At 38.7% G+C, this 14,695-nt stretch overlaps 1 protein-coding gene across 11 annotated transcripts in view; it reads left to right on the forward strand.

The window, feature by feature from the left end:
* Positions 1–14,695, forward strand: part of PPEF1 (protein phosphatase with EF-hand domain 1) — a 148,662-nt gene that overhangs the window by 61,366 nt on the left and 72,601 nt on the right. For all 11 annotated transcript variants that reach the window (XR_013825664.1, XR_013825665.1, XR_013825666.1 and 8 more), the window contains 2 exons: positions 279–406; positions 9,182–9,242. Coding sequence is in view for 1 of the 11 variants with exons in the window: in XM_079910172.1 (XP_079766298.1) it covers positions 279–406; positions 9,182–9,242 (189 nt within the window). In the remaining 10 variants the exon portion in view is untranslated. The remainder of the gene's footprint in view (positions 1–278; positions 407–9,181; positions 9,243–14,695) is intronic.

Consider the following 14,695-nt stretch of genomic DNA (forward strand, 5'->3'; position numbering starts at 1 on the left):
AACTTTCCCAAAATCACATAGACGGTAGTCAGCAGAGTTGGGATTCAAATTCAGGCTCCAAAAATGCTACTCTTGATGGCTGGGTCATCATTATTCCTGAGTATTTGAGACTTGAGGACATTGTACAAAAACATAAAGGAACATCTCGTTGTCTGTAGTTTTTATGTTCTTAGAACCTAGGAATCCAGGTGGACTGATTTTTTCTGAAGCACTTACCTTCCCCCCATAGCTCCACAGTAACTGTTTTTCTTTCCCTTTCGTATCCTGTGGGTCTGCAGCGCTAAAAGCCGCATTGGTCATCCAGAACTGGTACCGAGGTCATAGTGCTCAGCTGAAGACCAGACAACGCTATGCCCTCACCATCTTCCAGTCCATCGAATATGCTGATGAACAAGGCCAATTGGAGGTCTGTTTTGCAAGCTTGTCTCTTATTTTGGTAAAATGCTTCCCTTTACCCCTTTTATTGAAAGAATGAAAGTTTGAGTGCATTTTAAGCTGAAGAACCTTGGTGAAAGACTTTTATAGAAGATATAGTGGCATTGTTTTGGAACTAGCTACTGAGAGAGTATGATTTGGGAAGAGGATGGTGTTTTTCAGTTCTGAAGTTCATATTTTTAAGAGGGCTGCCAGATGTCTAGTTAACTAGTAAAAAATGGTCTTATTCTGTTTTTCTGGTATGTGCCCTAATAGTAAAGTTGTTACTTTATGAAGTAAAAAAAGTACTTTAAGGAGTTAAATAAATAGAAGAATTTCCTGGGAGCAGGGAGCAAACATATGAAAATTCTAGAAGAAAATATAAATGGGTGAGGAAGGACTTTGTCAAGCTTGCAAAAGCGGTATGTAAATCCAGCTTTAATGCTTTTTAATAGAAAAAAAGTACTTTTAACAATAAAAAGATCTTGGAAAGATCTGGTATAACGTATTTGTTAATGAAAAAATCAACTTGTAGAACAATATGAAGTTTTATCCCATATATGCGAAAGAAAATGAAGCATACTGTAAAAGTCTGGAAAAAGATATACAGGAAGTATTTACTCTGGTTATTTCTGGGGAGAAGCATGGTTGGTGGGTGGAAGTGGGTAGAAGGGGACTTCGCATTTTCATTCTGTATCATTTGTAGTTTTCAACAATCATATATTTATAAATTTAGCACATAATAAACATAATTAAAATAAAAATAATAAATAAAATAATAAATATTTAAAATAATTAAAATTTCAAAAAGAATTAAAGAAATTGCTGAATTTATTCTTGGTAGCTATAAAACTTATATAATGTGATTCAGTCAGGTATTCCTTTAGCAGTTCACAGCATTGACTGTCCTTTTAAGTACTGTAGAATATAGTGATGGAGACAAAGGGAGGGTGAGCTCTCAAATTGATATGCTTTGTACACAGACATTCCAGTATTAGTACATTCTTTAAATATTGAGTCTTCTTTAATAACAAATTTATTGGGATACAATTCACCCATTTAAAGTAGAAAATTCGAGCCTGAACCAAGATAGTGGAGTAGAAGGACATGCTCTCACTCCCTCTTGTGAGAACACCAGAATCACAAGTAGCTGCTGGACAATCATTGACAGGAAGACACTGGAACTCACCAAAAAAGCTACCCCACATCCAAAGACAAAGGAGAAGCCACAATGAGACGGTAGGAGGGGCGCAATCACAGCGAAATGTAATCCCATAACTGCTGGGGGGGTGACTCACAGACTGGAGAACACTTATACCACAGAGGTCCACCAACTGGGGTGAAGGTTCTGAGCCCTACGTCAGGCTTCCCAACCTGGGGGTCCGGCAACAGGAGGAGGAATTCCTAGAGAATCAGACTTTGAAGGCTCGTGGGATTTGACTGCAGGACTTCGACAGGACTGGGGGAAACAGAGACTCCACTCTTGGAGGGCACACAGAAAGTAGTGTGTGCAGTGGGACCCAAGGGAAGGAGCAGTGACCACATAGGAGCCTGAACCAGACATACCTACTAGTGTTGGAGGGTCTCCTGCAGAGGCGGGGGGTGGCTGTGGCTCACTGTGGGGACAAGGACACTGGCAGCAGAAGTTCTGGGAAGTACTCCTTGGTGTGAGCCCTCCCAGAGTCCACCATTAGCCCCACCAAAGAGCCCAGGTAGGCTCCAGTGTTGGGTTGCCATAGGCCAAACAACCAACAGGGAGGCAACTCAGCCCCACCCATCAGCAGTCAAGCGGATTAAAGTTTTACTGAGCTCTGCCCACCAGAGCAACACCCAGCTCTACCCACCACCAGTCCCTCCCATCAGGAAGCTTGCACAAGCCTCTTAGATAGCCTCACCCACCAGAGGGCAGACAGCAGAAGCAAGAAGAACTACAGTCCTGCAGTTCCTTTCACAGAAAGACAAGATGAAAAGATAGAGGGCTAAGTACCAGATGAAGGAACAAGATAAAACCCCAGAAAAACAACTAAATGAAGTGGAGATAGGCAACCTTCCAGAAAAAGAATTCAGAATAATGATAGTGAAGATGACCCAGGACCTTGGAAAAAGAATGGAGGCAAAGATTGAGAAGATGTAAGAAATGTTTAACCAAGACCTAGAAGAATTAAAGAACAAACAAACGGAGATGAACAATACAATAACTGAAATGAAAACTACACTAGAAGGAATCAACACCAGAATAACTGAGGCAGAAGAACGGATAAGTGACCTGGAAGACAGAATGGTGGATTTCACTGCTGCAGAACAGAATAAAGAAAAAAGAATGAAAAGAAATGAAGATTGCCTAAGAGACCTCTGGGACAACATTAAAGGCAACAACATTCACATTATAGGGGTCCCAGAAGGCGAAGAGAGAGAGAAAGGACCAGAGAAAATATTTGAAGAGATTATAGTCGAAAACTTCCCTAACATGGGAGAAGAAATAGCCACCCAAGTCCAGGAAGTACAGAGAGTCCCATACAGGATAAACCCAAGGAGAAACACGCCGAGACACATAGTAATCAAATTGGCAAAAATTAAAGACAAAGAAAAATTATTGAAAGCAGTAAGGGAAAAATGACAAATAACATACAAGGGAACTCCCATAAGGTTAACAGCTGATTTCTCAGCAGAAACTCTACAAGCCAGAAGGGAGTGGCATGATATACTTAACATGATGAAAGGGAAGAACCTACAAGCAAGATTACTCTACCCAGCAAGCATCTCATTCAGATTCGATGGAGAAATCAATAGCTTTACAGACAAGCAAAAGCGAGGAGAATTCAGCACCACCAAAACAGCTCTACAACAAATGCTAAAGGAACTTCTCTAAGTGGGAAACACAAGAGAAGAAAAGGACCTACAAAAACAAACCCCAAACAATTAAGAAAATGGTCATAGGAACATACATATCCATAATTACCTTAAACGTGAATGGATTAAACGCTCCAACCAAAAGACACAGGCTTGCTGAATGGATACAAAAACAAGACCCATATATATGCTGTCTATAAGAGACCCCCTTCAGACTTAGGGACACATACAGAATGAAAGTGAGAGGATGGAAAAAGATATTCCATGCAAATGGAAATCAAAAGAAAGCTGGAGTAGCAATACTCATATCAGATAAAATAGACTTTAAAATAAAGAATGTTGCAAGAGACAAGGAAGGACACTATGTAATGATCAAAGGGATCAATCCAAGAAGAAGATATAACAATTATAAATATATATGCACCCAACATAGGAGCACCTCAATACATAAGGAAACTGGTAACAGCTATAAAAGAGGAAATGGACAGTAACACAATAATAGTAGGGGACTTTTAATACCTCACTTACACCAATGGACAGATCATCCAAAATGGAAATAAATAAGAAAACAGAAGCTTTAAATGAAACAATAGACCAGATAGATTTAATTGATATTTATAGGACATTCCATCTAAAAACAGGGGATTACATGTTCTTCTCAAGTGCGCACGGAACATTCCCCAGGATAGATCCCATCTTGGGTCACAAATCAAGCCTCAGTAAATTTAAGAAAATTCAAATCATACCAAGAATCTTTTCTGACCACAACGCTATGAGATTAGAAATGAATTACAAGGGAAAAACGTAAAAAACACAAACACTTGGAGACTAAACACTACATTACTAAATAACCAAGAGATCACTGAAGAAATCAAAGAGGAAATCAAAAAATACCTAGAGACAAATGACAATGAAAACACAACAATCCAAAACCTGTGGGATGCAGCAAAAGCAGTTCTAAGCGGGATGTTTATAGCTATACAAGCCTACCTCAAGAAACAAGAAAAATCTCAAATAAACAATCTAACCTTACACCTAAAGGAACTAGAGAAAGAAGAACAAACAAAATCAAAGTTAGCAGAAGGAAAGAAATCATAAAGATCAGACCAGAAATAAATGAAATAGAAACAAAGAAAACAGTAGCAAGCATCAATAAAACTAAAATCTGGTTCTTTGAGAAGATAAGCAAAATTGGTAAACTATTAGCAAGATTCATCAAGAAAAAGAGGGAGAGGACTCAAATCAATAAAATTAGAAATGAAAAAGGAGAAGTTACAACAGACACCACAGAAATACAAAGCATCCTAAGAGACTACTACCAGCAACTCTATGCCAAAAAAATGGACAACCTGGAAGAAACGGACAAATTCTTAGAAAGGTATAACCTTCCAAGACTGAACCAGGAAGAAATAGAAAATATAAACAGACCAATCACAAGTAATGAAATTGAAACTGTGATTAAAAATCTTCCAACGGGGCTTCCCTGGTGGTGCAGTGGTTGAGAGTCCGCCTGCCGATGCAGTGGATACGGGTTCGTGCTCTGGTCCGGGAGGATCCCACATGCCGCGGAGCGGCTGGGCCCATGAGCCATGGCTGCTGAGCCTGCGCGTCCCAAGCCTGTGCTCCGCAATGGGAGAGGCCAGAACAGTGAGATGCCCGCGTACTGCCAAAAAAAAAAATCTTCCAACAAACAAAAGTCCAGGACCAGATGGCTTCACAGGTGAATTCTATCAAACATTTAGAGAAGATGTAACACCATCCTTCTCAAACTCTTCCAAAAAATTTCAGGGGAAGGAACACTCCCAAACTCATTCTATGAGCCCACCCTCACCCTGATACCAAAACCAGACAAAGAGACTACAACAAAAGAAAATTACTGACCAATATCACTGATGAATATAGATGTAAAAATCCTCAACAAAATACTGGCAAACAGAATCCAACAACACATTAAAAGGATCATATACCATGATCAAGTGGAATTTATCCCAGGGATGCAAGGATTCTTCAATATATGCAAATCAATCAATGTGATACACCCTATTAACAAATAGAAGAATAAAAACCATATGACCGTCTCAATACATGCAGAAAAAGCTTTTGACAAAATGCAACACTCATTTATGACAAAAACTCTCCAGAAAGTGGGCATAGAGGGAACTTACCTCAACATAATAAAGGGCATATATGACAAACCCACAGGAAACATCATTCTCAATGGTGAAAAACTGAAAGCATTTCCTCTAAGATCAGGAACAAGACAAGAATGTCCACTCTCACCACTATTATTCAACATAGTTTTGGAAGTCCTAGCCACAGCAATCAGAGAAGAAGAAGAAATAAAAGGAATACAAATTGGTAAAGAAGAAGTAAAACTGTCACTGCAGATGACATGATACTATACATAGAGAATCCTAAAGATGCCACCAGAAAACTACTAGAGCTAATCAATGCATTTGGTAAAGTTGCAGGATACAAAATTAATGCACAGAAATCTCTGGCATTCCTATACACTAATGATGAAAAATCTGAAAGGGAAATTAAGGAAACACTCCCATTTACCACTGCAACAAAAAGAATAAAATGCCTAGGAATAAACTTTCCTAGGGAGACAAAAGACCTGTATGCAGAAAACTATAAGACACTGATAAAAGAAATTAAAAATGATACCAACAGATGGAGAGATATACCATGTTCTTGGATTAGAAGAATCAATATTGTGGAAATGACTATACTACCCAAAGCTACCTAGCGATTCAGTGCAATCCCTATCAAATTACCAATGGCATTTTTTACGGAACTAGAACAAAAAATCTTAAAATTTGTATGGAGACACAAAAGGCCCCAAATAGCCAAAGCAGTCTTGAGGGAGAAAAATGGAGCTGGAGGAATCAGACTCCCTGACTTCAGACTATACTATAAAGCTACAGTAATGAAGACAATATGGTACTGGCACAAAAACAGAAACATAGATCAATGGAAGAAGATAGAAGGCCCAGAGGTAAACCCACGCATCTATGGTCAACTAATCTATGACAAAGGAGACAAGGATATACAATGGAGAAAAGACAGTCTCTTCAATAAGTGGTGCTGGGAAAACTGGACAGCTATATGTAAAAGGATGAAATTAGAGCACTCCCTAACACTATACACACAAAAAACACTCAAAATGGATTCGAGACCTAAATGTAAGACCGGACACTATAAAACTCTTCGAGGAAAACATAGGAAGAACACTGTTTGACATAAATCACAGCAAGATCTTTTTTGATCCACCTCCTAGAGTAATGGAAATAAAAACAAAAATAAACAAATGGGACCTAATGAAACTTAAAAGCTTTTGCACAGCAAAGGAAACCATAAACAAGACAAAAAGACAACCCTCAGAATGGGAGAAAATATTTGCAAATGAATCAGTGGCCAAAGGATTAATCTCCAAAATATATAAACAGCTCATGTAGCTCAAAATTAAAGAAACAAACAACGCAATCCGAAAATGGGCAGAAGACCTAAATAGACATTTCTCCAAAGAAGACATACAGATGGCCAAGAAGCACATGAAAAGCTGCTCAACCTCACTAATTATTAGAGAAATGCATATCGAAACTACAATGAGGTATCACCTCACACCAGTTAGAATGGGCATCATCAGAAAATCTACAAACAACAAATGCTGGAGAGGGTGTGGAGAAAAGCGAACGGTCTTGCGCTGTTGGTGGCATTGTCAACCTATGTAGCCCCTATGGAGAACAGTATGGAAGTTCCTTAAAAAAGTAAAAATAGAATTACCATATGATCTAGCAATCCCACTACTGGGCATATACCCAGAGAAAACCATAATTCGAAAAGACACATGCACCCCAGTGTTCATTGCAGCACTATTTACAATAGCCAGGTCACGGAAGCAACCTAAATGCCCATCGACAGACAAATGGATAAAGAAGTAGTGGTACATATATACAATGGAATATTACTCAGCCATAAAAAGGAACGAAATTGGGTCGTTTGTTGAGACGTGGATGGATCTAGAGACTGTCATACAGAGTGAAGTAAGTCAGAAAGAGAAAAACAAATATCATATATTAACGCATATATGTGGAACCTAGAAAAATGGTACAGATGAACCATTTTGCAGGGCAGAAATTGAGATTCAGATGTAGAGAACAAACGTATGGACACCAAGGGGGGAAGGCCTCGGGGTGGTGGTGGTATGAAGTGGGCGATTAGGATTGACATGTATACACTGATGTTTATAAAATTGATGACTAATAAGAACCTGCTGTATAAAAAATAAAATAAAATTCAAAAAAGAATAATGAAGTAGAAAATTCAATGGCCTTTTGTTTATTCACAAAGTTGTGCAATCATCACCACAATATATTTTAGAACATTTTCATCACCCCCCAACCAAAGAAGGAAAAAAATCACCTCTATACTGATTAGCACTCACTCCCCATTCCCGCCCTCTGCCCAGCCCCCGGCAACTACTAATCTGCTTTTGTCTTTATGGATTTGACTGTTCTGGCCATTTCAAATAAACGGAATCACACAATATGCGATCCTTTGTGACTGGCTTCTTTCATTTAGCATATTGTCTTCAAGGTTCATCCATGTTGTAGCATGTGTCAATAGTTCATTCCTCTTTATTTTTGAATATTATTCCATTGTATAGATATAGCACATTTTGTTTATCCTTTCCTCAGTGGATAACTCATTTGGGTTGCTTCCACTTTTTTGGCTGTTATGAATAATGCTGCTATGAATAATTGTGTGCAAGTTTTTATGTGAACATTTTTGTTCAGTTCTCTTGGGTATATACCTAGGAGTGGAATTGCTGGGTCATCGAGTAAGTCTGTGTTTAACTTTTTGAGTAATTGCTAAACTGTTTTCCAAAGCAGCTGTACCATTTTGCATTCCCACCAGCAGTGTATGATGGCTTTAATTTTGCCACATCTTTGCCAACATTTGTTATTATTTGTCTTTTTTGATGATAGTCATCCTAGTGTGTGTGAAGTGGTATCTCATTGTGATTTCTGTTGACTCTTAGTTGACAAATCCATCAACAGCGTTAAAATCATAGATTTTGATATATTTGTATGGAAGGTCTTCCTTCCCTCAACTGCCAGATCTACTCCCAGATTGATAAGGTTCCTTAGTGTTCACTCTTCACGGGAGACAGGGCTTGGAAGTTATTTGTCCTGTATACATGCAGGTCTTTGCAGCTAATTGGTGGGCATAGAGGCAGTATCTAGGTGATGGTTGGAATACTGGTAGATTTCCATCTTTCCCTTCCTCCCTCCCTTCCTTCCTTCATTTACCAAATATATTTGGCATTTAAGAATATCCCTTATTCTCACCACCGAAAGAAATAGAAGAGATCATAATGAAAAAAATCTAGCAGCTGTCTTAAGTGGGTTTCCTAGAAGCAGAGTCTGAGATAGGGGCTTCTGGTACAAGTGACTTCCTGAGAGAGTATTCTCAGGAAAAACCTATAAGGGAGTGAGGAAAGCAAGATAGGACAGGGAAGAAGCTAGGGAAAAATATGTTTTCTGGAGAAGTCTGACCTCAGCCTGATCCCACTGGGAGCTCTGAAGTGTGAAATGCGTCAGTTTGTCCCACCCAGTGGCAAGAGAGGTGGGGGTCTGGGCTGTGATACTCTTGCTTCAGTTAGTCTTTTTCTATGGGCATCCCCCCAGGAGGGAGGGGTATCTGATATCCTAAGCGACTCTGGGGGAGCTGCTGCCCATCTGCCAAGGGCAATCTTGGGGAGGAGGCGGGCAGGTAGAAGCGATACCCATTACCATCTATGGCAGCTGGGAGATGAGAACCTTCAGAGGAGTAAAGGGGACTTGCGTGGAATACCAACAGTACCTGTTTGGGATTCATTAATTGATCAATGTATTTTTATTTTGTCCAGCTATCGAACTTCTTCTCCTTCATGTTGGAAAACTATACACGTCTACTTGAGGAAGATTCAGGTAAGTAAAAAGTTTAGTCTTTTGAAAAGGAGTCATTAAATATTGAATTGTCTCATCAAGGAATGTAAACTGAAGATGAGAGAACACTAAGAAATTAAAAAGATGCCCATCTGTCTTGTCTGTGTGACACCAAGCAACTGGTGAAAACAGTTTAACTGGCTTTTTCCATCCTTGATTGCTGTTAACTAATTGACCATTTAATTTTTTCATTTTCAAAAAACTGAATTAGGGCTGCCGTGGTGGCACAGTGGTTGAGAGTCCGCCTGCTGATGCAGGGGACGCAGGTTCGCGCCCCGGTCCGGGAGGATCCCACGTGCCGCAGAGCGGCTGGGCCTGTGAGCCATGGCCGCTGAGTCTGCGCGTCCGGAGCCTGTGCTCCGCAACGGGAGAGGCCACAACAGTGAGAGGCCCACGTACCGCAAAAAGTAAATAAATAAATAAATAAACTGAATTAGATTTCATTTTACATTAGTATGTTGAATACCTTCTCTGAACCACAACCTACTAATGTACAATAGTAGCTTAGTAAAGAGGATCTTATTTTTAATCTACAGAACTTTTGTGCTGAGAGATCAAAATATCTTGACTATTTCATGAAACAGATCTGGGTGGGGGATTAAACACAGTTGGCACCATCATGTCTCTGTTTTCTCCATAGCTAGCTAGCTGTCTGTCAGGCTGTGTATTTATCTATCATTTATTTAGTCATTCTGAAATGACTGAATAAATCATTTCAGATACAGACAATATAGGGGTGATTCAAAATGATTTTAAAATGATAGTTATTGAGGAACTTCCCTGGCGGTCCAGTGGTTAGGACTCAGTGTTTCCACTGCAGGGGGCATGGCTTCAGTCCCTGGTCAGGGAACTAAGATCTCACATGCCACTCGGCACAGCCAAAAAAAAAAAAATTATAGTTATTCACAAGTCATGTATTTCTCTGCAAATTAAGATCTGCCTGTTGTTATCTTCAAGGTAGGCACTTGACTTAGAAGCTCATTTTTCTTTAATTTGGGCCAACTATTTTTGCTCTAGTTAAAAATGTGTATGGCATCTAAAGCATCTTTTAATCTAGTGAGCATCCTTCAAAGTGGTGAAAGAAGGGTGTTTTAATGGTATGCTCTGAGCTAAGTACATATGTGTGAAACTAATTAAAGCATTTAATGATCTGTAGAAGGTTTCTGAAAGGTGGAATAGCCAAACCTGAGGAGTGGGGAGTGGGTGGGAAGTAGGTATTTTGCCATTTTGTTTCTTTTAGCTAATTACAATTTGAAGACAGTTGTTTGTGCTTCATGTTCTTTGGCAAAAATATTTCTGAGAGGAAATATAATAATAATGAAATGAAACAGCCCTCTTTCTGCCAATGACCTAATATTTTAATCTGAGCTATGCATCAGAATCACTTATGGATATTCATAGCCACAGATGGCTGGGTTCCAGCGCAAAGATATTTACTTAGGCTCTGTATTTTTAAAAATCTGTTTAAAAAAATTATACCAGTGATTTAAAAATATTTTTAAAATTTTATCAGAGAAGGGGACAGTGGTTTAAACTTCTTATGTAAACTTTTCTGGAAGAAAAGTATACAAATTATAGGAAAGTACACAAATGATAAGTATATGACTTAATAAATTTTCTCAGAGTAAACTCAGCCTTGTAACATGCACCCAGAACAAGAAATAAAACATTATCATAGCCACAGAAGCCCCCTCCTGTTCTCCGCCACTCACTACCCAATCCCTGCACCCTCCTCACTACTTTCCTGACTTCTACCTCCTAGTTTAGTTTTGCTTGTTTTTGAACTTCTCTGTATAAATGAAAACATACAGTTTTGCTTCTTTTACTCAACTTTATATTTGTGAGAGTCATCCATTTGGTCATTCTTATTGCTGAATAATATTTAATTTTATGAATATACCAAAGTTTATCCATTCTATTGTTATGGACATTTGAGTTGTTTTCAGTTTTGGTAATTTAAATGGTACTGCTATGCACATTCGTGTACTTGTCCTTTTTAGTGAACATATATATTCTTTTCTTTTGCTATATGCTCATTTTCAGTTATCTATTGCTGTATAATAAACCACCCCAAAATTTAGTGCTTTAAAACAACAACCATTTTATTGCTTGTGATTCTGTGGGTCAGGCATTTGAAGGGCTCAGTGGGGATGGCTTGTCTTTGTTGTACGTGCTGTCAGTTGGGCTCACTCAACTTAGCTGGGCTAGAGAGGGAGGTCCAAATGGTTTTCTTACATGTTTGGGACTTTGGTGTGGGCTGTGAACTTGGGTACCTCAGTTCTCCTCATGCAGCCTCTCTGTCCAACAGGATATCCTGGACTTCTTTACATGGCATCTAGATCCCAAGACGGCAAAGGCAGAAGCCACAAGGCCTCTTTAGGCCTTTGCTCTGGAACTCACACAAAATCAGTTCTGCCATATCCTATTGGTCAAAGCAAGTCACAAGGCTAGGTGCAGATTCAAAGGGGTTAGGAAAGATCCGTCTCTTGCAGGGAGCAGTAGCAGCAGCATTATCTTGTAAAGGGATATGAATACAAGGAGACATGATTCGTTGGGGACCATTATTATAAAGATGTACCACAACCCAGGAAAGGAAGTTTGGAGTTATAGGGCATGCATATGCTTAGCTTTATTAGGTACTGATAAACAGTTTTACAAAATTGTTGTACCAAGTTATACTGCCAACAGTGTATGAGAGTTCCAATTGTTCAGTATCTTTGCCAACACTTGAAATTATCAGTCCTTTTCATTTTATTCATTCTGGTGAGTATGTAGTAGTATCACATTTCTGCTTTAATTTGCATTCCCCTGGTGAGCAGAGAAGTTGCTCACCTGTTTGAATGTTTAGCAGTCACGTGGACATCCCATATGGCAAAGTGCCTGTTCAGGTCTTTTGCCCATTTTTCTATTGGGTATCTGCCTTTTTCTTACCAATTTCTAAGAGTTCTGTAGGTATTCTAAATATGAGAATGTGAATCTTTGTTAGATAAATTTATTGCAAATATCTGTTCCTAGTCTTTGGCTTTTATCTATCCCCCTAGTATTTAATCTTTAAATGATGTCTTTTGGTGAGTAGACATTCTTTTTTTTTTTTTTTGCGGTACGCGGGCCTCTCACTGTTGTGGCCTCTGCCATTGCGGAGCACAGGCTCCAGACGCGCAGGCCCAGCGGCCATGGCTCAAGGGCCCAGCCGCTCTGCGGCATGTGGGATCTTCCCAGACTGGGGCATGAACCCGCGTCCCCTGCATCGGCAGGCAGACTCTCAACCACTGCGCCACCAGGGAAGCCCGTGAGTAGACATTCTTGATTTTAATGTAGTACAAGTTTTTTCTTTTATGGTTAGTGCTTTCTGTATCCTGCTTAAGAAACCCTTGCCTGATAAGAGTGTTCACGCATGTGTGTGTGTCTATGTGTGCTCATTTGTGCAAAAATAAATACAGGAGAAACCTACAGGGTAAATCAGAAACTAATGACATTATTTACCTACAGGAAATGGAGGGATGGGTGGGAGCAGGGCAGAAAGAATGGGGAGAATGGGGTTTGGGTAGGAGAGATGAGGGGAAAGTGACACATCTCTGAGAATACCTTTTTGTAGTTCTGACTCTTAGAACCATGATAATGTTTCACATCCCTAAAAAAAATAATAATAATTAATTAAAAATAGGAAGAGAGAGAGAATGTGATTCCCAAGTAGAATACACACTGTGACAAATGAACTTAATTGTATTACAAATGAATAACCATCACCCAAAGGAGGTGGGGAAGAAACAAAATAACCTAAGTGACATTGGAAAATAGCATTCAACCATAATATGCCTTGATGAGGTTTCATTTTTATTTATCCTGTGTGGGGTTTGCTGAGCTTCTGTTATATCTAAGTTGATATTTTTGTCAGGTTTAGGAAATTTTCATCCATTAATTATTTAAATTATCTTTCTTTTCAAGTCTAAATATCTTTTTCTTTGTGAATCCTTGGCTTTTAAACTTAGAAGGCCCTGAAATATTTAAAATGTGGATTACCATGGCTATTTTTCTAGATTTTTTATGATTTGACTTCTAAAAGTTTTAACATTTCATAAATTTTGAATTTTTGATATTAAACTAAAAAAGGAAAATTTGATGCCTAGTGGTTGAGAATAATTAAAAAACACACCTACGAAGAAAATGTCCAAGTAGTTAACCAAATTTTCCCCATGACATTTATTTCATAATGTATCTTTTCACCATGTTTTGTAGTGCCTCCTTCATAATATATTCATTTAAAAATGTGTAATAGGGCATATTTCCGGGCTGTTATCTTATACATCTCTCTATTATAGGGTCCTAGAATCATACTGATTTAGTTATTATATGTATCAGAAAAAGAGATTTACAGATTATTGCTGTATGTTGATTTCACTTTCAAAATTTTTTCCAGCTTTATTAAAATATAGTTAACATATAACATTATATAAGTTTAAGGTGTACAGTATAATGATTTCTTATATGCATATATTGCAAAATGATTACCACAATGTTAGTTAACACATGCATCCATTCACATAGTTACAATTTTGTGTGTGTGTGGTGAGAGCTTTTAAAATGTACTCTCTTAGCAACTTTCAATATATAATAGAGTATTATTGACTAGAGTCACCATACTGTACATTACTGTAAGTTGCTTTCTGATGGCCCTTTTTGGTGGGAGAGTCCCAGACAACCTCTACCTAGGCCTGTTTGGCAGAAGTGCTATGACCCCTAAGCAGGGTATATTTAGGGACTGGAAGGTCACTTAACATTTCCAGATACCAGGGCCAGATTAATGGTTTTAACTCTGAGGCACAGAGTATGCTGAGACATTCTGGGTGTTCCAAAGATGAGAGGTGACCTACATGTCCTACTGCTTGCTCAAAGCCAATTCATAGGACTTGATGGGGAGATGCTGCACATCCATTCCCCAGTCTGATTTTTCACATCAGCCTCCTCCCACAGGTAGAAAGCCAAAGCTGCTATATACATAGCAACAGGTTTAAACAGAGTCTGGTGGAAGTGGGGAGTGGGATGGAGTGAGTGGAAGTGTTGTTTTGACTTTTCTTTCTGCTTCCCAGATCAATCAAAATGTCCTATCAAGCCACGTATTTTATATTTTTTGTTGCTATGGTGAATAAGATATCTCCCCCCCTATATCTCCCTAAAGATTATTGGTAGTATTTAGTGAAGCGTTTGGTTTATGTCTGTTTATTTTGTATTGTGATACTATTGAGCAGTAACATTAAATAATAATAATAATTATTATTACTACTCATATTTATTAAATGCCATGTGCCATGTCTTTTAAGTGCTTTAAATATATCATTTCATTTAGTTTTCATGACAAACCAGTGGAATTAGTATTCTCATCCCCCTTTTGTGGATGAGAATACTGAGGCTTATAAGGTAACCTCCCAAGGTTATTC

This window comes from Stenella coeruleoalba (genome assembly GCF_951394435.1).
Source record: "Stenella coeruleoalba genome assembly, chromosome: X".
Classification (NCBI taxonomy): Eukaryota; Metazoa; Chordata; class Mammalia; order Artiodactyla; family Delphinidae; genus Stenella; species Stenella coeruleoalba.